The following is a 23927-nucleotide window of genomic DNA, read 5'->3' as shown; positions in this document are numbered from 1 at the left end:
TAAGGTCAGGGAACCGTCATTTCTTTTAGGCCCTCTTCAACCCCACCCAGGCCAGCCACTTGATTGACATCAGGCCATTGGGATCTCTGGGCTCCTGCCCTTCCAGCTTTCCTGCTCAAATACACCCTTAAAGAATTTGGGGAAACTATGTACCCCTTACACATTTTAAAGTCAACAACATTTTTAATCTTCAGTTTAAATACTGCAAAGGGTACATTTTCCGGGAAATTGTAAATACTTATATATTTAGAAAGTCACATCACTCTTTTAAATGTAGCGGATGGAATATAACACCATAGCCCTTTCATGTTCATTAACACCCTTTTAATAAGTGAACAAGTCCATTAGCCAGTCAGCAAATTTACCTCATTTATTTTTCTTTTTGGTTCCTTTTTCCACTTCATTTTCCCTATAGAGTTTGGTCCTAATGAAATATGTTTGCATTGTATCACCTTTTTTGTATTTTAGTGTCTTTTTGGAAAGTCTTTTATTGTATATCTCTATAACAAAAATATGTACATATCAATAAATTGGAATTTATTTCCTGTGACCATAAGACTATTTTAAAAACCATTATTCTGCCCTGGGTTTATAATTACAATTATTAAAAGATGCAACTGATCAAAACTACAAATATTGACAATGATTAAACAGAAAAGTAAACTTCTACTAAAAATTCATCTCTTCATGAGATGGAAAGGGCTGATTTTTATTTTCCATTGACTTCATTTGGTAGCTCCAGGAAGAGCACCCAGGTTCAGTTCAGGGTGGGCGAGAGAGCTCGGCCTTCCTCTGTCTAGTGAGAGAAGGGTCACTTGTTAATGGAGGCATGTGGAAAAGGAGAACACAGTTCTCAGGCAGATTCATTTTAGGAAGGGACACATATGCTTCTGGAAATTGATCCCCTTACAACTTAGTCCTGCCCACGTCCCCCTGGGAGAGTTTTCATGTTCAGCCAGAGGTATGCAAACCATAAGCTATTAAAGAGAGACTTAACTTGGTTTCTCGTTCTCCAAAACAGGGATCCCAGAATGGGAGAAATGTGGGTCTGAATGTCCTTGTAACTCTGAGAGTTGCATTTCCAACCCTCCACTGGCTGAGTTCCACATCCCTACGCATATGGGCAAGACAGGAACTCAGATGACTTCCAGATCTCTGTAGGTCCATGGCTGTTATGAGGGCATCTGAATGTTCAAAGTCCTGCTCATTGGCAAAGACGCAGCCTAGAGTCAAAATTAGAAAACATGGTTTTTTGTTTTTCCATTTCATGGAAGCACCATGGTCTCCTGGTAGTTCCCAGCTGGCGGCCACCAGGTAGCAGCAGAGAACACAGTGCTGCCAGCCCTGCCCAGAGAGTCCCAGGGGTGGGGAAGAGGCGGTGGGAGGGGAGAGGACTGCAGGTGAGGTAGGGGTGTTCACTTTGGCTGTCAGAGGAAAAAGAAGGGGGAGGAGGGGGCTAAATACCGATCTCAAGAGGGGACAGAAAATATTGAGAACAACACCTTCCGGGTTCAGAATAAAACAGAAGGAATGAGGAAAGGAATTAAGGAGTTAGGCTAAATTGGGGAGAATTCAAGGGAAATCAGAAGGGTAGAGATGGGCTTGAGGGCAGAGGCCCAGGATGCCTCTGGGGGATCCATTGTCTGTACTCCTCCTGGGGTGGGTCAAGATCTGGCTCCTCCTGAGATCCGTGGCCCACCTTAGAGGCAGGTGGGCCAGGGGTTTTCTGGAGGCTGGGGTCCTGCTGGCCAGGGGTCATCAGGCCGGGGAGGTTGAGGGGGATCAGTTCTAGGGGGTACAGGAGGCCAGACTCCAGATTCAGGCAGGTCTCTCCAGGGACGACTGGGGCCTGGAGGTGGAAGGTCCTCAAAGAGAGGGGGTACCCCTGGCCAGGGGTCACCAGGGATTGGGGGGCCCTGAGGCAATGTTGGGGGGCCCTCCTCTGAGGGCTCTGTGGATGAGGGAGATGGATGGTCTCTGCTGCCTGAGATGCCTGTAGAGGAGGAAGGAGAAAGATAAGAGGTTGTGAGGATCCCCCCTCTCCCCGTAGCTACAGACCCAGGGAGCATCACCTCTCTGCGATGGACCACAGCCTGAGCTGATCCCACAAACAAAACTCAAAAGTAACTCTCACACATTCACAAAATACCAAAGTGATCTTAAAATGACATGAAACGCCGTCCTGAACTACTGACTGGACCAACTTTAAACTGACAGGATCCCCTGCTCCCCCCACATAAGCTCCATCCAACCCTGGTTGGGACACCCCACTGGCAGGGCCGCTATATGTGTCTGCAGTCCCAAAGCTGTCTACACCCTGGCACCGCGTGGCACCCAGGCCCCATCTCTACGATGACCTCCACGCCCTTAACACGGACCTCAGCTCTGATGAACACTCGCCCCACACCTGAATGCTGACCTAAATCGCCACATGCAGCTACACCCAAACCAGCAAAACATTTATTCTGCGCTAAAACGCACCTTCCCGCACCACCTCCATCGCCTTAACTCTTCCCCTCATGTGAATTCCCAGGATCTCCCTATCCCTATGCACCCAGCTCACCCTTGCCTCATCTTTACCGTCCCCCATCACCCCAAATCACACTCCGGGCCTCTATTCCCAGCTCACCTCCGGCAAAACAGGCAAAGGACCAGGATCCCCAGGAGCTTCCAGTTGAGCATCTTGCCTGTCTCCTGGCCCCCAGTCAGGGGTCGGCTGAGTCTGGGTGCTTGGGGACCCCAAGAGGCTTTATAGGGGAGGAGGGGGAAGAGGAGGCCAATCTCTGGGGAGGGACCGGCCCAGTCACACAAGGAATCACATCCGAACCTAACTGGTCAAACCCATCTGGAAGGCCGTGGCTAATGTGTAACCTCTGGTGGTGTCCCTCACTTTAGTCCCCCAGCTCAGGACCCAGCCACCCAGGCTTTATCGATGACCCAGACCTTGGTCACCCCACCATTGTTTTCATGTCCTCCTTCATACACACCCTGCAGCAACCCCTAATAACAGGGACTTCTACCTCTAGTCCCTCAAGGTCATTGGAAGCCAAGGAATGGGAGCAAACCACGCGTGGGGAAGCAGTGTAATTACAGGGGCTGGGAGGCAGGATGCCGGGCAGGGGGTGGGCAATTGGGGGGAGGACAGGGGGTGTTCCCTTGAACAGCTGGGACACAGCTAGAACGGTCTCAGCTAGTACACCAAGCCTCCCCCACCCATCCCAGTGTGAACCCTCTCCTTGGGGCTCAGCCCTTCCTGGAACTTCCACTTCCCAGCATATGCCTTCTCCAGGCGTGAAGGGGGCCTCCCAAGCAGCGACATCTGAGAATTTCATCCAGGAGCCACCTGGGGTGACTGCAGGTGAAGGGGACAGTACGAGGACATCCTGATTCCTTCTCCGACCCCAGGGCTGCTTCCATCAGTCACACCCAGAGGCTCGGGAAGAAGTTGCCTCAGCTCCCCCTGGCATCTCAGCCTCTTTCTCCTCCCTCTGGAATCCTCCTCACTGCCCCTTGAGCCCCTCTCCGTGTCCTTGGTGTGAACTCTGTGCCCACCCCTTCTCTCCCCTCCTCCTTCAGTTGTCAGTCTGTCTGGTCTGAGTCGTTCAGAGATCCCCCTAGAACTTTTCCTCAGCAAGGACTCCTCTGCCTGGACGTCTCATGAGCCTCTCAGAAGTAACGTGTCCAAACTCACTTCCTCCCCGGGTTGTCCCCCACCAGGTCTGCTCCCCCGCAGTAAGGGACACCACTGTCCCTCGTGGCTCACTTTTGAGGACTTCATTCCTCTCTCTCCTCATCCCGTGGCGACACCCCAAACCCATCCTCCACAGCCAGCCAACAGATCTCTTAAAAATGTAAGTCAAGGGCTTCCCTGATGGCGCAGTGGTTGAGAGTCCGCCTGCCAATGCGGGGGACACGGGTTCGTGCCCTGGTCCGGGAAGATCCCACATGCCACGGAGAGGCTGGGCCCGTGAGCCAGGGCCGCTGAGCCTGCGCGTCCGGAGCCTGTGCTCCGCAGTGGGAGGGGCCCCAGCGGTGAGAGGCCCGCGTACCGCAAAAAAAAAAAAAAAAAAAATGTAAGTCAAATCGTGTGGCTGTCCCCAGTTTTAAAAGTACTCTAAGGACTTTCTAGAGTAAAATCCAAGCTCCACCAGGCCTGGCCTCTCCCTGCAGCATCCTCCCTCGGGCTCCCTCCAGCCTCCCGCCTGCCCAGCCTGTGGCCGCCCTCATGCTCCTCCCAGGGGGCTGCACAGCCTGCGCCTCACCTCACCCCGGCCTCAGCACCACATCCCTCCGGAGAGAGGCCTTGCCTGTCCCCCCCATCTAATGCCGCCCCTCCCCACACAGCCAGTTTCTACCACATCACTGTCATTTCTTTCTTCTCTTCATATTCGTAGCACTTATTATTGTTTGAAACGGCTCATTTGTTCATGTAAGTACTTGCCCATCGTCTGTCTCTCCCACCGGACTGTAAGTGCCACGGGAGCAGGAACCCGCCCGTCAAGCCCACCACAGTGGCCCCCGGGGCAGGATGCTGCCTGGATCTGTGATTCCTGTCGAACATGTGAATGTTTTATCTGCTTCATTCCTGGCACTGATCACCTTCCAGAGGTAGTTTTAAAACAAAAGTTGAGAATAAAAAGAAACCTGGAGCTTCTCCAAAAACTTCCTGGGCAGCCTAGGAAAGGGGTTTCGAAAACGGAATCGTCTAGAGAAAGAGCTGTGTGGGAGACCACTTCTCATATTTCTCGGACAAGAGAGGCTGCAGGGAGAAAATTTCCTTATATTCCCAGAGAGAACTGTCCAAACAATGGCTCCTACTGCAGTCATCTTTATTGAGCCACGGGAGAATTCACAACATCTTGGCAGCTGTCCCCGAGGGCAGCTGGATGGGAAGGGAGCTGGGCTGGACGCCCTCCCCAACCCACTCCTCCTCCATCCTCATCCCTTCGGTCCTCGCAGCTGCTCAGAGGCAGACAGAAGAAGAGGTCTGGATGTCTCCTTCACAAATAGCTTCCTCTTTGGAAATGGCCTCACTCAGGCCCTGCAAGTCATCGAGCAGGACAGAAAGGGATCCTGGGAAAGAAGACCCCAAGGGACAGGAGGTGGACAAGAGAAGGCTGTCACAGTCACGCCGCAGGATGTGAGGGTTATGAGGGAGAAGGCTCCTGGTCCAAGGCGGGCGTGAACAAGAGAGGCTGTGGGCCTCCAGGGGTCACAGAGAACAAGGCTCATGCATTGCAGAGTGCCTGGAGGAGAGATGCCTGAAGTCCCCCGCCATCTGTCCCTTACCTTTGATGGACTCCTTGGTGCATAGGGCCGCCGCTGGAGGTGCAGGCGCTGAAGACTCTGAGGGCCTGAGGCTGGACTCCACAGGTAACCCCTTATCCGACGGGGAAGGAAGAACTGCCAACAGTCGCTGCTGCTTGTAACGGGAGAGGAGACCCTCTTGCTGCAAGGTGGCCTGGGAAGGAGAGGGTTAAACGCCACCAAGCCCGGGCAGAGTCCCCTCCCCTTTCCACAGCTCTGCTCCCTGAGAAGAGCCCCTCCTCGGCCTCCTACCAGCATGAGGTTCTTGTCTCTCTCCAGCTCCTTCAGGCGCTGGGTCAGCCGCTGTCCCTCCTCCTTTCGGGCCTCATCCTGCAGGCGCCGCAGCTCCTGGTTCCGCTCCTTTTCCCGGGTGGCTTTGCGCTGGATCTGGCGCAGGGAGACCACTACGGGAAAGCCAGGCCACAGAGGGGACGGGTGTTGGGCAGCCTAGAGGCCATGAGGCACCGTGAAAACAAGCCTGGAAGGATGGGCAGGAACACTGGGTCCCAGCTCTGTGCCTCGGGTGAGCCACTGACACTTTGTGGCTTTCAGTCTTCCGTACAGAGGGGAGTCTGATGCTCTAGGAGCCTATGAATCTGTGAACCCAAAGTACCTCCCCCATCACTGACGCTTCCCAGAGTCCTGCAGGGGGAATCTGAATAGGGACTGGATATCAGATTTTGTGCAATTCATGTTCATTTTCTTAAAGTGTGACAATGGTATTGAGGTTACATAGGAAAATATCCTATTTGTGGGAGATGCAGCTGAACAGTCAGGATGTGTGCAACCTACTTTCAATAATTCCCCCCCAAATGTTTATATATCAATATGTGTGTATATACAGATAGATAGGAAATGTGACCAAAGGTTAGGAACCGCTGCCTCTAACCAGAGAAGGCATTTGAGCGTCCATTACCTGATTCTTTTAACTTGGCCAGGTGTCTGAAATGTTTCCCAATAAAAAGTTGGGGGTAATCGTTGCTATGAGATGTCAGACTGCCTTTGCAGAGGGGGGTGACTGGGAGGGGCTGCAGGGGATCCAGGGCTGGTCAAGTGCTCTTGCTTGAGCTGGCTATATAGGGATGTTTACCACCTGAGAATTCATCTTCCTTGATAACTTCATGACTCGCACACTTCAAAAAAGCTTTAAAAATAAAGTTTTTAAAATAACCTCATGCCTCAACACTTCCTTCTTCCTGAAAAGCCACGTCCACCCCAGCCAATCTCACCGGCCTTGGTGTGTTCCCTGCGAGCCTCATTCAGTCTCCTTTCTGATTCTGAGAGCTGTTCCCGCAGTCGAGTCTCCACTTCGGCCACCTTCTCCTGCAGCGCTGGGGTGGAGGTGCACGTGGGGTGTCAGGCGAGCCTTGGTTCATGGTTCCCACCCCCGCCCCCACCACGGGTCTGCCCACGCCCCCTCCTGCACACCTTGCCCGTAGACCTCCTGCTGCTGGGTCAGCTCCTGCCGGAGACTGGCAGCCTCCGCCGTGCTCTCCTGCTGGCCCTGGCGAGCCGCCTCCAGCTGCAGCCCCAAACTGGCCAGGGACTCCTGGGTGCGCTGCAGCTCCTGTTCCAGCTGCTGGGCCACTTCGCTCAGCTTCTGCCGCTCCGCCTCCCCTGGGAAGACGTGGTGCCCGCTCAGGCTTCTCCGTACCCTAGACCCCAGCTCTTCCCTCTTCCTCTGCATCCCCCAGACTCAGACTTTGGCCCCGGCTCAAGCTCGGTGACTTGAGGACCAGGTGTACCTTGCTCCCGGGCCCGGCCCACCTCCTGCTGGATGATGTGGGCGCTCAGCTGCAGTTCCGTGTCCAGACGGTTCCGTTCCTCCCGCAGCTGCTCCAACTCCAGGCTCATATCCGTGGCCGGTGGGGGTCGGGGGCAGCTGAGACAGGGAAGAGAAACAGAGATGGGGGGAATCACCCAGCTGCCTGACCCCTAAGCCCCCATCCTTCCTCCATCCTCGCTTTTCTGGGTCCCAGCAACCAACACCTTAAAGCCCCACTCCTGCCCCTGATCCACCTCAAAGTGGCCCAAACTTCACCTCTCCTGGCGCAGCTGAGCAAGGGCCAGTTTTCGAGCCATCAGGCCTGGGGAAGAAAAGGCAGAGAGCAACAGAGAGGTGAGTTTGTGGAGGAGAAGAGGGAAAACAGGGGATGCCTGGACTGGTAAGGAGGAGGCAGGAGGGTGGGTGTAGGATGAGAGAGCTGGTGGGGCAGCGGGAAGGGCAGGACGCATCTGGAAGTTGCCCTACCCACCCCGAATGGTGTGGACCTTGCGGACGGCATAGCTGACTCGGCTGCTGAGGCCGGGCAGCCGGGCTGCGGCCCGCGTCACCTCCGCCACAGCGCCCTGGAGCCAGGTCTCAAAGCTGGAGAAGACACACAAAGTCATGACCCTTCAACCCCAACTTATTTCCAAAAGGACTTGATCCCCTCTATCCTGTACTGCTATGTATGCGGGGAAAGCAGGGAAGGGGAAATCAGAGCAAGGGCAAGAGAAGCTGAAGCCACGAGTAGGGGCCCCAACTCTGTGCCCTGCCAGTCGTGAAAGAAAACTGAGAGCTTAAGCCCCTTAGTGATTGTCAAATAAAAATGATGCAGTTGCTCATAAAAAAAAGCACAGCTAGGGACTTCCTTGGAGGTCCAGTGGTTAAGTCTCCGTACTTCCACTGCGGGGGGTGTGGGTTTGATCCCTGGTCGGGGAACTAAGATCCCGCATGCTGTGTGGCCCAGACAAAAAAAAAAAAAAAAGGCGCAGCTATTTCTGGTCCCAAAACCTACATAAGCTTCTCATTTGCGTCCTTGCAATCAGTGTCTTTAAAAACAACCCTACGGTAAAAACAATAATCAGGTTCATGGGGTCACACCTTATCTGGACTCAGATGCCATCACAAAGTAAAGGGTTCAGTAACATTGATTCCATGGGGGCTAAAACAAGTGCCCTAAAGCAGGCTTATCTCTCGCTGATTTAGGCTTTTGCACCTCCGGCCTCCAGGTGCGTCTCCAGGTTTGGGGAGTCTCCTGCCGCCATGTGCCACGTTTGGGGTGTATGAACTTATGTGCATTCTGCTATGGAACAAAGCCCATAGCTTCCATCAGTTTGCCCCAAGAAGGCATTAAATGACTGTACATCTTTTCAAGCAATGTGCTAAGCTTATTTCTCACGGTCTGCCTTTTGATCACTATTAGGTATCAGAGATCAAAGTTATCCTCTCTAACAAGTCCCTGATACCAACAAAGGCCGGGTCCACATGCTTTATCAGCTGGCTGTGCCCAAAGCAGGATCCACGTGGCTCATGGAAGTTGAGAAGTCTAAACGGGTCCCCTGGGAGGAGGGTCTATGCAGCACCGAGGGGGAAAACAAGCGGACGACAAAGGCCGAAGGCTGTATCCCTAGCAGCACAGCAGAGATCACTTTTATCTGAAAACTGTTTGAGCGGGTGCTTCCAACACCTACTGTGGCTCTTATGAAAGCCTTTTCCTGACAGGATCTCCAAGCCACCAAGAGACTAACAAACCTGGCAACAATCCGAGCTTGGGTTGTTTTAGGCCACGTGGACTTTTTGGCAATAAATCATTAGCAAGGACCATTTCAGTAAAGTCCTGGTATCAAAGTAAAACCCTGTCCACACTGTATCTTTCTGTCTTCCTGGAGGTAGGAGGCACATGCAATGGATTGAATCTGGGCAGTAGTTCATCATAACTAGTCTCTCTAATGCCATGCACGCTTGAAATTTTTCATGAAAAATTTTTTTTTTTGGTTAAATTAGTCCTCAAGGTACAAATCCAACAGAAAGGGATGGTAGGCAAGGACCCACCCTGCATCACAATTTTTCTAAGCCAAAACTGTTGTGTGATCCATCTACAAGAGCCTCATGGTAAAAGTGAACATTTACAGAATGCAGACAGTAAGCCAGGCGCTGTGCTGAGAGCTCTCCTCAGACCGCCTCCGTGTCCCCATGTTCAAAGCCGAGGAGGGATTGTTACCTGTGCAAAGAAACCTGTGCTTCTCCTTAGAGGTCTTTCTAAAGGTTATCTAACAACAGCTGTGAAGGAAACACCTAGGAAGTTGGTATGAGAGACAGGCTTGCAATTGATTAAAAAGGAAACTGGCAGGGAGGGGGAAGGGTAAGCTGGGATGAAGTGAGAGAGTGGCATGGACTTATATATACTACCAAATGTAAAATAGATAGCTAGTGGGAAGCAGCCGCATAGCACAGGGAGATAAGCTTCGTGCTTTGTGACCACCTAGAGGGGTGGGATAGGAAGGGTGGGAGGGAGACGCAAGAGGGAAGAGATATGGGGATATATGTATATGTATAGCTGATTCACTGTGTTATATAGCAGAAACTAACACACCATTGTAAAGCAATTATACTCCAAAAAAGATGTTAAAAAAATAAACAAATAAATAAATAAAGGGGGGGGAAGGAAACTGCAATAAAGCGAGTCACACGAATTTTCTGGGTTCCCAGTGCATATAAAAGTTACGTTTATGCTATACTGTAGTCCATTAAGTGTGCAATAGCATTACGTCTGAAAAAACAACTAAACATTTTAAAATAGCATTAATTTTAAAACAATGCTGTTGGGAAAAAATGGCACCAATAGACTTGCTCGACACAGAGTTGCCACAAACCTTCGATTTGTAGCAGCATCTGTGAAGTTAATAAAGCAAAGTACAATAAAAAGAGGTATACCTGTGGGTGTGCAGCTTTAAAAGAGATAGATTAAATTTTTTTCAACTCAACAGGGCATGCCTGCAAAATTTGAAACAAAGAAAGAGAGAGGGAGGGAGGGAGGGAGGGAGGGAGAGAGAAAGAGAGAAAGAGAGAAAGAAAGAAAGAAAGAGAGAAAGAAAGAGAGAAAGAGAGAAAGAAAGAGAGAAAGGAGGGAAGAAAGAAAGATCAAGTGTCCACATTCCCCATCCTCGAACAGTTCTGAAGGTGGAGACCCTCCTAGGTGCTCTATTTAGCTCAAGCCGTTACTAACTGCAAGAGGAAGTTAGTAATACCTCATCTCCAGCCAAACAGGCAGTGGGTGGGAGTCATAACAAGTGACCCTGCTGTGAATATGGAGGGGGGTTGCCCCAGGAAAAAACAAACACAAAGATTTTACAGGGCTACATACCTCCAGCCCTGCATCCTCCACACAGCCAGCTTTCTAGCCCCTCTTGCCTGAGGCTCTTAAACTCCAAGATGCCCAGGAAGCTGTCCAAGCAGAAATGCTACTCCACCCACCCTGCAGCCCAGATACCTGCTGACAGCGTTCACCACAAGCTTCAGCTGCTCTTCTGCTGTGGCTGTCTGCTGCTGCTCCCGGCGCCGGGCCTCCTGAGTGCGGCTCAGCTCCGTCTGCAGGGCCTAGGAAGGATATGGTAAAGATGGTCCCCAGAGGACTTCCCTGGCGGTCCAGTGGTTAAGACTGCTCGCTTCCACTGCAGGGGGCACAGTTCTGATCCCTGGTTCGGGGAATTAAGATCCCGCATGCCACGTGGTACAGCCAAAACAAAAGTGTCCCCCTCCCTGGGGTTTCCCTGCCCTCCCTCAGCCTCTGCCCGTCTCAGACACTGACCTTGGCACCCATCCGCTCTACCTCCACCTCTGCAGCTTTGTCCTGCAGGGAGCGCTGCAGGATGGCCTGCTCCTGGCACTGGGTTTTGACTCCTTCCTGGAGCTCGGCCACCTGGGGGAGGAGAGGAGGCAGGTCTAGAGCCAAAGCTGTAGGGGAGGCGCTGGGAAGGAAGGGGCAGGGGCAGGGGTCTCTGAAAGAAGGCCACACATGGAGACAGTAAGCCCGGGTTCCTAAGAATGGAGTCTGGGTCCAGGTTTCCTTCCAGAAGCATGTTCCCCGTGCCCACACCTTAAGGAACTACCCTGTGACCAACCCACCAGGACCCGTGGCCAGCCTCTGCCCGTGGCACCCACCCATCCTTGGACACTGTCACCTTCTGGGGGAGGCCGGCCCACCTCACCAAATGTAAGCCTCATGAGAGCAGGTCCTTGTCAGCCTTTGCTCAGGGCTGTGCTGCCAGCATGTGGGAACCACCCAAGTATTTGGTGAATAAATGCCACCCCTCCTGTAAGGAGCAGAGAGCTGGGGGAGAGCATGGGGAGAAGGAGGGTGCCAGGCGACCTGTCCCTTCAGCTGCCCCACACGGTCTCTGTGCTCCAGCTCCTGGGCCTTCAGCTGCACCATGAGGGAAAACACCTTCTCCCGCCAGCGCTTCAGTAGGGACTGGCGCTTCTTGGTGAACTCGGGCTCCAGGCAGTCTGAAGGCTGAACCTGAGGGTGGAGGAAGTGGGGACAGTGTGGGCTCCTGGGGGTGCAGAGGAAGGAGGTGGGTTTTACTTCTTCTGTCCTGCCCAGGCATCAGGAGCCAGAGCAAGAAGAGGCGTTCAGGGGAAGAAAGACGCGGGCAGGTTCTAGGAGCGGCACCCCAACCCCTCCCATGCACAGGGGGCACCCGGGGGTGAGGGGCCTGGGCAAGGGGCCTACCCTCCGGGCCAGCTCCTCCTCCTGCATGCAGAGGATGTGCGTGAGGCTCTGCACGCGCACCTGTAGCAGCTCCGTGGTGGTGTGCAGGCCGGCCCGGTCCTCCCGCAGGTGCTTCGGGCGGGGTCGGGGGAGAGAGAGAGAGAGGACAGCTACCTCTTGCCAGGTCTCCCAGTGGCCCTCGGGCGGCGGCCAGTCCGTGTGCCCCTTGACAGCACTGCCTTCTCTCCCGGGGACTGTGCTCTTCTCCAGGGCCCCCTCGCCCAGGACCTGAGCCCTCACGTCCCACCCCATGCCCAGCACTCTCTCACCTGCACGGTTTCTAGAAGCTCCTGTCGCTCTGATTCCCACATCTGACTGTGGACCTCGGGAGGGACCTGCTCCCCCACGTACCTCCTTAGGTTCTCAACCAAGGTCACCTGAGCCTCCAAATCCTCTTGGGTCTTGCTAGGGTTGGGGTGGGAACAGGGTAGCCATCGGGGGGCACCCTGGAGACCCAGCCCACCCACCAACCCACCGAATGCCAGACCAACTGCCCTTCGGTCACCCACCCGCCCACTCACCTCAGCTGCTTCCGCAGCAGCTCGGCCTCCCTCTGGGCCGCAGCCAGCTCTTCGGCTTCTCCTGACCTCCTGGTTTCCAGACTACTCAGAGACTTCTCCAGGCCCCCAGCTTTGCTAGTCAAACTGGAAAGAGCCTCCCGGTGAGCCTGTGTCAGGGAGGAGAGCTGTGGAGAGAAGGGAGGGCTCAGCAGGGGCCAGCTCGCCCACACCTGGACCTTCCAAATCCGCCCTCTGCTTTGGCCCTGCCCTTCACTCCCACTTTCTGTGACCTTGGACAAGCACCCAAGAAATCGCCCAACTGTGCACAGCAAAACGGAGACCATCCTTGGTGCCTCACTCCCCACCACCCTCCAACCCACCAGCAGCTCCTGTCAGGTCTCCCACCAAAACATTGTCACTTCTCTCCACATCCAGTGCCACCGACCTGAGGCAACCCACCCTCACCTCTGGCCTGGACAATGGCAACCATCTCCTGACCGGTCTTAGAAGCCTCCAGTGGCTTACCACAGCGTTCAGACCGGCTTCCTCCCTGGGCCTGTGAAACCTGTCGTGTCTTGGCCTCTGCCTGCTTCTCTGAGCTCTGTCCTGTTTCTCCCACTGCCCACTCTGCTCCAGCCACAGTGCTCTCCCACCGTCCCCCAAACAAGTCTGCTCTTTCCCACCTCAGAGTCTACCTGGAGGCTTGGCTTCCCCCAGCTCCTCAGATCTCAGTGATGCCGCCTCGTGGGGAAGGCCTCCCCAGACCGCTAATCCTTACCCAGCACCTGTGCTGTCCTATCACCTGTTCGTGCCCTTCCTGCACTTCTTATCATTATGAAATGATCCTGCTTCTGCACGTGCTTACTGTCTGCTTCCCCCCATCCAGAAGGAAGCCCTAGGAAGGCAGGGAGCTTGTCCTTTTCTCACAGCACCACCAACAGTGGTTAAGGGTGTCAGATACGCTGAAAGAGTCACGGTTCGGCTGGTGAAGGAGGGGAAGTGGCTGCCCTCACTTCCGGTCTGCCCGCCTCTAGCCCTATCTCTATACCATAGTCACTGTGAGCTTTTTGAACACGAATCACAAAACTGGTCCTTTTACATATAAAATATAAATCTGATCATGTCATTTCCCTGTTAAAACCTTTCAGCGGTTACCCATTGCTCTTGAGGTAAAGTATAAAGTTGAACAGGCCCAAGGCCTCACACTCCACCCCAACACCCAGAGCCCCTCTCATCGCCTGCACTCAGGCCCCTCTGGCCTCCTCCCGTTCACATCTACTTGCAGCCAAGTGTCACACCAGCCCCCAACACCTCCCCACATGCCTGCCCACCAGCCAACACCTATTTATTTATTTATTTATTTATTTATAGCTGTATTGGGTCTTCGTTGCCGTGTACGGGTCCCCTCCAGCTGCGGCCAGCAGGGGCCACTCCTCGCCACCGCACACGGGCCTCTCATTGCGGTGGCCCCTCCCACTGCAGAGCATGGACTCTAGGCACATGGGCCTCAGCAGTTGTGGCTCGCGGGCTCCAGAGCGAAGGCTCAGTAGCTGTGGCGCATGGGCCCAGCTGCTCCGCGGCATGTGGGATCCTCCCAGACCAGGGCTCGAACCCATGTCCCCTGCACTGGCAGACGGACTCCCAACCACTGCGGCACCGCCAATTCCTATTTAACACAAATGTCAACTTCTTATCATTAAGCATCTTTCATGAAACTAAAGGCTCTTTATATTTTTCTTTGAATGATCTCCTCTGTCCATTTTCTGCCTGGACTGCTGCCTTTCTCTTCTTGATTTCTAGGCACACGTTATATAGTAGGGATATTAGCTTTTTCTTGTGATATGACCTGGAAATATTCTTCTATAGTTTATCACCCTTTAATTTTACTTTTATTTTGTCATTCCTAAGTTTGGTATTATAAAGTCAATATATCAATCTTTTCTTTAATGGCTCTGGATTTTGATTCATAGGTAGAAAGGTTTCCCCATTCCCAGGTTATAAAGGAATTCACCCATATTTTCTTCCAATATCTTTATGGTTTCATTTCCTAACACGTCGACTGGTTAAGGTGGCCTTCCCAAACCCCCAGACCAGTCAGGGCTCCTTTGTCCTTCTCCTTCATGGCTCTTTTCCCAATTGCAATTAATTAATTAGAATTAAATTACGCAATGAATGTGTGTATCCCCCACTAGGCTGTCAGCTCCACCCACAAGGGCATACAGTTGTCTGATTTGCTCACCCCAGTGTCCAGGCTCTTGTCTCAGGGATGGCAAAGAGTAAGCACGGATAAATGCTTGCTGACTGCATAATCGCCCCTTCCCAGTCCACCTTAGGACCCCACTCCCACCTCCCTCACTCTCCCTCCCACAGTGTTCCCAGATGAACTGGGTACCTGGAGTAAAGTAGAAAGACAAACTACTTCCTACTGGAAGAGGAAGAGGGCTTCAAGTGGTGGGAGGTCTCCTGAGTCCTGGCGGAAAAGGGCAATCTGAATAAGACCAACACATCCAAGTTCTCCCTCTTTCCAGGTCACCTGTTTCTTTCACCTTCAGCAAACATCCATCACCCTTTTCTGCAATGCCTGCTCTTTGCTGGGGAGCTCCTGCCCAGCTCACCACTGTGCAGCTGAACCCTTACCAGGCCCACATTCACCTGCTCTTGGTGCAGCCTCCGAACGTCCTCCAGCTCCCGCTGGCTCCCTTCTTCCAGGTTCTTCCGGACAACCTCGGCCCCAGCCAGGGCAGCACGCAGGCCCTCGGCCTCAGCGCGGCCAGCCTTCTCTGCCCGTGCCAGTGCCTCCAGCTCCATGGCCTGGGCCTCCAACCTCATCTTCTGCTGCAGCGAGGTCTCCCGCAGCACCCGGACCTCCTCCTCGAGCCGCCGCAGCTCTCGCAGCTGCCGAGAGATCAGCTCAGCCTGCTGGCTCAGGGCCTGCGACCCCGCCAGCTCCACGGACCTTCAAAGACAGGTTAGCACAGGTGAGACCTGTCTCTGGTGCTGGGAGGGTGGCCAAGGCATAAATGGAGACAGGAGGAGCAGAGGGTCCCTCTGCTCCCATATGGGGAGATGGCAGGGGATGAAGCTGGGCCATGGGGATCTCTGCACTTCCGTCACCATCATTATTGACAACAGTCCTACTAAGCATATCTGGGCCCACAGGACCTAAAGGCTGAGTTCATGGAACATGACCTCTCTCGAGGACAATATACAGGCAGATGTGTTCAACATCAGATGTGCACATCGTTAGGCCACACGTTCTGAACTGGAGCAGCTGGAAGGACACTCAGAGATTTCTGAATTCGGATTTAAGGGCAAGGAAAAGTTGGATGGAGGTGGAAAGAGAGGTCATGGCAACGAGTATCAATATGGTGAGTCCAGGCACTAGTTAAAATCATTTACTGAGTGTTAGGTACACCACATGAGAAGTCTGAGAGTGCAGTACCTCAATAAATTACATAGTCCCAACCGTTGGAGAGCACAGTCTACTGGCATCACATAAAGTTGAAACCAGCTTATAACATGGCTCTTGACACAGCTCCCTCACTGAGGCCCAGAACCACAGCATTTTCTTTTTCTTAATTTTAATTTCTTTTGGCCGCACCATGCAGCTTGCAGGATCTTAGCTCCCTGACCAGGGGCTGAACCTGTGCCCTTGGCAGTGAAAGCAGAGTCCTAACCACTGGACCGCCAGGGAATTCCCCAACACCTTTTTTAAGTGGCAGAGATCTGTAGCCTAGAGAAATGAGGTGACTGGCCAAAGGACCCCTAGCTGGTAGCCAAATTAGTCACAAAGAGTCTCTGTCTCCTGACACTCACTCCAATGCTCCCCTTTCGTCATTATGCTCCTTTCCCCTTGATGGGGTCCAAGGCAGACTCACATGCTATCCACTCAAGAACAAAATGGCAGGATGATGTTCCAGTACATTTGGAAAAGACACACATGAAACAACAAGAATAAGAACTTTCACAGACAACAAATTGACAGATGGCATGGTCAGCTCCGTCAGAATGAATCTATACTACCACAGCACACGGTCTGTACTCCCAGCCCGTACTTCTTCAGCCTGCCTTATACTACACTTAATACAATCAGCTGTGGGTCAACCTATCTCTTCCCTTAGGATTTAAAATTCTTTGATAGGGGCTTCCCTAGTGGCGCAGTGGTTAAGAATCCGCCTGCTAAGGCAGGGGACACGGGTTCGAGCCCTGCTCCAGGAAGATCCCACATGCCGCGGAGCAACTAAGCCCATGTGCCACAACTACTGTGCCTGCGCTCTAGAGCCCACGAGCCACAACTACTGAGCCCGCACACCTACAGCCCGTGCTCCACAAGAGAAGCCACTGCAATGAGAAGCCCACACACCGTAACGAAGAGTAGCCCCCACTCACTGCAACTAGAGAAAGCCTGTGCGCAACAACAAAGGCCAACACAGTCAAAAACAAAATAAATAAATAGATAAATTCGTTAAAAAAAAATTATCAAAAATAAAATAAAATTCCTTGATATCAGGATCTCTCTTATTTATTTTTGTTATCCTTGTCCCTAACATCTAGCACACGCTATTATTTATGCATTGTAGGCAACAACAACTGCTTATATAAAAATGAATAAATTATGGAACTAAGGGCTGAAATAGGGTAAGGAATCTATTTCAGGGAAGAAGCGCCACTGGCAAGCAAGCCCAAGAAAACAGCAACATTAGATCTGTACCTGCCTCTCCACCCTGGCTCCTGCCCTTTGCCAGAAACTTCCTGTCCCCACGTGGTCACTTGAGGTCTCTGGTTATCTGGCCGCCTCTCTAAGACATCTTGATGGGCTGGGGGCTGAACCAGGGGAATGTCTGAGACCCATCTGGGAGCCATTCTTGGCAGAGTTGGAAAGGGCCGAACTTGGAAGTGGGATGGGGGAATCAGCCCAGTGGAACCTGAAGAATCATAAGGACAAAGATGGTCAGTTTCCCAGGGAGACATAATCACCAGCCCCCTTGCCAGGTCCCACTGACCTGAAGGTCGAAACATTTCCACATTATTTGAAGTCTCTAGAGTCTGTGTCCAGCCATCTATGCTCCCCTGGACAATAGGAGAAACAAGGACACTCCAATTCAATTTTCAGGCCACCTTCCAAAGAGAGAGCCCCTACAATAACAAAGTCATAATCCTTAAATAACAGCCAGGTCCATCTGACTCTTAGCTCCTCTTATCCTACTTCCCAAAAGAAGTAGGAAATACCCGAAGAGCACTTGCTTGTCTCAATCTGGTTCCCGATAGGACTGTGGCAACAGCCATGAGATGGAGAGAACGTACTGAGACAGGCTGAGAGAGGCTTTGGTTTTACTCATACTTTTAGAATTCTGGGCAGTGCCTTTACCGTCCTCCTTAAGTTTCTACAGTCTCTGCCTTCCCTGGATGGAGGTGAGAAAGGACGTATGTAGTACAGAGGCTGTGAGCCCAATCTCCAGAGTTCTCTCCATGGCTCACCAAGGCCTTGGGGAAGCCCATCCAGACACCACCAAGCCATGACTCCTGGGTCCTTCCCTATCAAAGCGCTGGCCCAATGCCTGGCCCCTGATGAATGTGGCCACATGTAGGGCAGGACGCCTACCCAGGACCCCCGGGGAATCCAGGCGGCCTAGACCCCTTGGCAGAAAAGCCGGCTTCCTGACGTCGCATCCAAACCCTTCCAGCAACCTTCCTCTCAGTTTCTCTCTATTGCCTCCTCAGCTTCCATCCCTGTCGCCCACCCACCTCTCCAGAGTCCTAGAGCAGAGAGAGGGGTCTTTAAGATCTCCCCACCCTGCCACCCGAATTCATCTATTTTTCTCCCAATCTGGGATTCCTATCCCTCCCTACAACCTAATTTGCTTTCATCCTGAAGAAATTATTCTGGCCCCTCACTCTCTCATCTCCCAATAGCCTGCTCTCCCTTCCTCCTCTCCCCCAGATATGAGTCTTCGCCCTGCTGGACGCTGAGCTCTAAGGCTGTTCGGACCACCTCATTTGTTCCTTTGCCCTGCCCTTGCACCCCTCCACCCTATGGATCCCTGAACCCACCCCCGTACCCCCTCTCAGCCCCTTCCCGCCCCCAACCGACTCTTCCCGAAGGCCCCTTACCCGGCGCGAGAGACCCCCCCCACCAGCCCTTTGGCCACACCCCCTATACCTAGCTCCCGGGCGCGGCCTCGACCCCTGACAGCGCCTGCGCAAAGCGGGCAGGTTGGCGGGACGCTCTAAAACCTACAAGGCTACCACCCCGGAAGGAGGAAAAGAGGTGCACGCAGGCGCAGTAGTGTCTAAAGCCTGGCCCAATTAAGGCGTTGGGGGCACCTCCGAGCCCTGGCAGCTCCGCCCAACTCCGGGAACCCGGGAAAACTTGTGAACTAATCAGAAAAAGCGGAAGGCGGGAGATCGGGGACCCTCCCAGCTCGTCGCCCAATGGAAAGGAGGAGGGCAAACGAAATGGCCAATAAGAAACGGCAAGGGGGGCGGGCTCGCTCGGCGGGAGGTTCGGACCCGGGAATTCCGAAGGCGGGGTCGGCGCTGCCCGCGCGCGGAGGCCGCGCCCCTCCTGGCCCTGGTTTCCTCGCTGTCAAACAGCCGCAGGAGCACCAACCCCGGCCGAGCTGGCACTGCCTGGAGAGGGGACCATTCCGAGACTGCACCGCGCGGTAGATACGAACCTGGGCTGGGGCGGGGAGGGAAAAGGTTGGGTTTGCCTTGCATCATCCCGGGAGCCCTTTCTTCTGTTTTTATCCCACCGGAGAAGTCGGTAAGCAAGGGTTTAGATCCACTTTACTGGAGAACGTTAGAGACCCGTTTGCACTGCCTTTTGAGGGGTGACAGTGGATACACTTCCCACTGGGGTTCAAGCCAACTAGTTTTGAGTGAGGGATTGGCCAGAAGAGTGAGGCGTGGGCTAGCAAGTGGGTTACTCTATTTGGATCAGCAGGTTTTACAGGAAGAAGCTTCTCTTCTCCAAATTACAGGGGTGACAAGTTAATATCACACAGAAGCAGTCCCTACCCTCACCCCCACACCTACAGTTCGAATTTCCCTAGAAGCTGCCTAACGTATTGTTGCCTTGCACAGATCGAAGCCTCCTGGAATACTTAGCAGCCTGAGGATTCGATTCAGCTTCGTACCACAAGACGCCTTCATTTTTGCACTACACTGGGACCTTCACCAAACTTTTCAGTTGCAAAGCTGCTGACAGACAATTTTGCATCGCGTCCTAGGCTCCTTGCACTCTGAATTTGCCCTACTCAGGGAGTGTGCTCAAAGTTGAAATTGCACAGAGGACAGCTCAAGTTTGCATCAGACGGAAAGTGAACTTAGGCCAGATGTGCATGGCCCAGTGAGTGGGAAAGGTGATGGATTCCTAAAGTGGAAGAGGTGGTTTGGAGGGGGCACCACCCATGCTGCCTTGCTTCCAGCTGCTGCGCATAGGGGGCGGCAAGGGTGGCGATCTCTACACCTTCCACCCCCCAAGTGGGGCTGGCTGCACCTACCGCTTGGGCTGCAGGGCCGATCTCTGTGATGTGGCCCTGCGGCCCCAGCAGGAGCCCGGCTTCATCTCTGGAGTCCATGCGGAGCTGCACGCTGAACGCCGGGGTGACGACTGGAGGGTCAGCCTGGAGAACCATAGCAGCCAAGGTGAGGAGTGAGCAGAGCAGCCTTATGCCTGGGCAGTTGCAGTTCTGGGCTGGAATGACCGAGTCTCCACAGGGACTCTGCCTGCCTCCCAAACTCGCCATCAGTTTGGATGGATGGTTGTCATCCAGACCCGTCTTCCCACCAGAAATGTGCAGTGTCAGATATTGTGGGGCTGACCCTGTTTAGCTCTTAGAGGGGCTGGGAGGTAGATCCAGGGCCTGCAGTATCAGTGGGGTTGTTCTGGGGCCACTGGGGGACAAGCTCAGACTTGACTAAGTTTCCAGATTTGTTTAGGCACCTTGTCCTTGGCTTAGGGCAGTAATATGTTGAATTATGTCTTAATGATCTGGACATGTGTCTTACTCCCTGACTTGGAGGCAGTTAAGTCAGCCTCAGAAGGCCTGGGTTCGCATCTCAGTGCTGCTACTGGCACCTGGCAGTATCACTCAGGCCTGTCACTTCACCTTTTTAGATCTTAGTTTCCTCTTAGGTAGAATGTAAATCTTTGTAAGGTCCGTTTTTGAGGAGTGCTGTGGGGATTGGATATAGTGGCCAACATTCATTTAGTGCTTACTATTATGAGACAAGAACATTTTAAGGGCATTAAATGTAGGTGAGCACAAATACCCCACTTTACAGACAAGGAAAATGAGGCATAAAGAAGCTAACTTGTCCAGGGTCACATGGCTGGTAAGTGGTGGAGCTTGGATTTGAACCCAATCTGAGCTATGCTGATTAGTACTAAGTTGGAACTGAGTGAAAGTGGGCATCTCTGAGAATTGGACCTCAGTGAATTGAGGGAAGGAGTTCATTCCCTCCATGTGCCCTGGGAGAGGGCATAAGAAAAATAAACTCATTCCCAACTCACAAGGAGTTTCATCTGATGTCACCTGCTGAGAGATTTAGAATGTGAGAATTTGATGACAGGTGTCATGTTCTTCCTCATGTTCCCCAGAAAACCAGACAGGACCAGATTTCTCCACTTCTGACCTGTCATTTGTTTTTGTCGTTCTCTGTATTTGTCTGGTGCCCCACAATCAACAGGGACTTTGGTCAATAATGTCCGACTCCCAAGGGGTCACAGGCTGGAGTTGAGTGATGGTGACCTTCTGACCTTTGGCCCTGAAGGGCCCCCAGAAACCAGCCCCTCAGAGTTCTACTTGTTTCAGCAAGTCCGAGTCAAACCTCAAGATTTTGCTGCCATTACTACCCCACGGTCTAGGGGAGAAGAGGGAACCGGGGTTGGTTTCCGGCCCATGCTGCCCTCCCAGGGGGCTCCACAGCGCCCCCTCAGCACCCTCTCCCCTGCCCCCAAAGCCACGCTGATCCTCAACTCCATTGGCAGCCTCAGCAAGCTCCACTCCCAGCCCCTCACCTTCTCACGGAGTGGGGGTGGGCCACAGAGCCTGCCTGTTCCCACTCCAGCTGGGGAAGTGGGGACAACCCCTTCTGTCCCACCCCCAAGAAACCGGAGGAAATCAGCTCACCGCGTGCTGGCGGAACTGGATGATGAGAGAGAGGCTCCCAAGAGCCCCCCACCAGTCCTTATGGAGCCCAGGAAGAAACTCCGTGTAGAGAAAACCCCACTGACACCCAGTGGGTAAGTGGAGAGAACTTTGTCTCGTTATTTCACTGCCTTTGGATTCTTTTAGAGCCCTAGGCTGGGAGGTAGCTCTCTGCTTGGGGGATGGGGATGGGAGATGGAACAGAGGTTGGAATGACAAGACCTGGGTTAGTTCTTCTAACCAGATTCACCTTTAGTCTAGTGAATCTATATAGGTTCACTCTGCAGTTATCCAGGGGAAAGTTCTAGGCTTCTGCAGGTTTCCAGTGACCCTGGTTTTTGTGTCACTTTCTTCAGAAATCGACGTGGGCGTCCTCGGAAACACCCAGTGAGCAACCCCAGGGCTCCCCCTGCAGTTGGGGGCGGGGAGCACTGTGCAGCCCCTTGTTGCTGCCTACCCCAAGAAGAGACAGTAGCCTGGGTTCAGTGTGATGGTTGTGACATCTGGTTCCATGTGGCCTGTGTTGGTTGCAGCATCCAGGCTGCCAGGGAGGCCGACTTCCAGTGCCCAGGCTGTCGTGTAGGCATCCAGACCTAAGGCCCACCACCAAAGCACCCGAGGACAGAGCTGGCACCTCCAGGACATGGGTGGACACTGGGGTGCCAATGGGTCCTAAGAGATGCCCTCTTCTTCCCTTGCCTCTCTAGGAGGGAATAACTACAGGGGAAGGGGCCATTCCTATGGATTATCAATTCAAGGCCTGGAGCGGGCCCTCATGGCCAAGGTAACAGAAGAGATGGCTTCCTGCCAAAGATATTGCTGCCTCCAGGAAGTTGCCAGTGAGCTGGAAATTCCCGCTTGTCACAAGCTGTAGGTCCTTGTTGTCATGGACACTAGAATGTCTGGTCAAGAGAACCCATCAATTGCAGAGGTCATGCCTGGGAAGTTATAAGCCTCAGACTTGAACAAGCAAGTTCTAAATGTTCTTGATGACATCGCCTAAGGCATCTCTGGGAAAACCTAGGGCACAGCCCCCAAACTCCCTTACATTGTGGGCAGTCCTGCCGCTGATCACCGTGATTGTGACCTGACTTTTCAGAGCTTTGCTTCCATTTCCAAATAAAGAATGAGCAGCTTCATATACTCCAAGGTACTTACTCTTTGTGGGTCTGATACTCCTTGCTTCCCGATTCTTGAGAGAATGGAGTGGTAACGTCTGGAAAACTAATTCAGATTCTTAGGGGAGGAGATGAGCAGACAAGGCAGAGAAATACAAACCTGCTCGCTGAAAAGGTACAAATATATGAGGTAAGCTGGAGGTGGAAAGACAGGAAAAAAGGAATCCAGGTAATTACAGTTTCTAGTTTAAAAGAAAACAGATCCGGGACTTCCCTGGTGGTCCAGCGGGTTAGACTCCGAGCTCCCAATGCGGGGCGGCCCGGGTTCGATCCCTGGTTGGGGAACTACATCCCGCATACATGCCGCAACTAAAGACCCTGCATGCCTCAACTAAGAGTCTGCATGCCGCAACTAAGAGCCCACATGCGCCACAACTAATAGATCCCACATGCCGCAACTAAGACCTGGAGCAGCCAAAATAAATATTTATAAAACAACAAACAACAGATCTACTGCCATTAAAATAAGGTACTTGGGATTTGGTCAAGTTCATGAGGGTGGCAGAACTTTTACAAGGTTCACCAGTACTACCAAGAAGAGAAAACCTGAGACACCAGCTACAACAGATGGCAACCTGGTCCAGTGTATCAACGTAACCCACGTATGCTACACCGATTCTCTTCTGAGAGTCGTACGCCAAGCCAAGATACTGTCAAAGTAGCATTTCTGTAGTTCTTATTAGGAAAGCCCTATCTTGACCTATCCTATTGTACCTGCATATCCATCCCCTTCCTCCTCTACTTAGACTTACCAACCCAAGTTTCTTACACATTGAGGAAAGGCTCCAGAGCAAGGGCCCTAATTAGGAAGTGGCAGAGGCAGGACTAAAATGTGGGAGTTTTGGTGAGTCACAGACAGGGTAGGCAAAAACCTTAAGTGGAAACAAAATGGACCCAGGTATCAAGAAAGCACAAAGTAGAGTTTCCGGTTGCGGTGATATGCAGAAGAAATGAGTACCTAAAAGACTTGACTTCTTAGCACAAAGCCACTGAGGACTTTCAGAGTAGAGGGGGGAAAAGCAAAAAGCCAGCTCCTAATAGGGAATGGGCTATGTAATAACTGCATCTTTGGGCAAAAATAAGGTGTTCACCTCCAATTTCCCCAGGTCACAGGCTCCTAAGAACTAGCTCACACCTATAAGAGCCCTCTACGTATAAACTTGGGATCCAATCCCAGATCTCCCTCTGACATTGTGACTCTGGGCAGTTTAAATGGCATCCTTGGTCTCAGGGTCATTTGGGTGGGAGAGC

The 23927-nt window shown here is 52.7% G+C and overlaps 3 protein-coding genes across 7 annotated transcripts; 1 reads left to right on the top strand and 2 right to left on the bottom strand.

Moving 5' to 3' along the window:
- Positions 1–664: 664 nt before the first annotated feature.
- Positions 665–2500, bottom strand: PSORS1C2 (psoriasis susceptibility 1 candidate 2). The gene is given in 3 exon segments (XM_060163936.1): positions 665–1714; positions 1716–1993; positions 2482–2500. Coding segments are annotated over 3 exon segments (429 nt in total). The 3' UTR covers positions 665–1582.
- A 2312-nt stretch (positions 2501–4812) lies between these two features.
- On the bottom strand, positions 4813–18632 carry CCHCR1 (coiled-coil alpha-helical rod protein 1). 4 transcript variants are annotated; one of them, XM_060163335.1, is made up of 18 exons: positions 18504–18632; positions 17347–17479; positions 17055–17268; positions 14996–15299; positions 12365–12528; positions 12113–12248; positions 11805–11915; positions 11442–11591; positions 10881–10991; positions 10563–10669; positions 7563–7675; positions 7349–7394; positions 7053–7189; positions 6736–6924; positions 6537–6638; positions 5560–5711; positions 5290–5461; positions 4813–5073 (listed from the first exon to the last, which is right to left on the bottom strand). In XM_060163335.1, the coding sequence occupies exons 2-18, from the start codon at positions 17360–17362 to the stop codon at positions 4964–4966; spliced, it is 2334 nt and encodes a 777-aa protein (XP_060019318.1). In that variant the 5' UTR covers positions 17363–17479; positions 18504–18632; the 3' UTR covers positions 4813–4963. The 4 variants fall into 4 exon arrangements, with proteins under 4 accessions (XP_060019318.1, XP_060019320.1, XP_060019321.1 ...); XM_060163337.1 differs by having other exon boundaries at positions 5290–5419; XM_060163338.1 differs by having other exon boundaries at positions 14996–15301; positions 17198–17268.
- A 253-nt stretch (positions 18633–18885) lies between these two features.
- On the top strand, positions 18886–22624 carry TCF19 (transcription factor 19). Of its 2 annotated transcripts, XM_060163354.1 has the most exons (5): positions 18886–19008; positions 19430–19993; positions 21038–21593; positions 21855–21885; positions 22206–22624. In XM_060163354.1, the coding sequence occupies exons 2-5, from the start codon at positions 19756–19758 to the stop codon at positions 22284–22286; spliced, it is 906 nt and encodes a 301-aa protein (XP_060019337.1). In that variant the 5' UTR covers positions 18886–19008; positions 19430–19755; the 3' UTR covers positions 22287–22624. The 2 variants fall into 2 exon arrangements, with proteins under 2 accessions (XP_060019337.1, XP_060019336.1); XM_060163353.1 differs by having other exon boundaries at positions 21855–22624.
- Positions 22625–23927: the final 1303 nt, after the last annotated feature.

This window comes from Lagenorhynchus albirostris, chromosome 10, assembly GCF_949774975.1.
Source record: "Lagenorhynchus albirostris chromosome 10, mLagAlb1.1, whole genome shotgun sequence".
NCBI classification, from domain to species: Eukaryota; Metazoa; Chordata; class Mammalia; order Artiodactyla; family Delphinidae; genus Lagenorhynchus; species Lagenorhynchus albirostris.
This window is presented reverse-complemented; position numbering and strand designations above follow the sequence as displayed.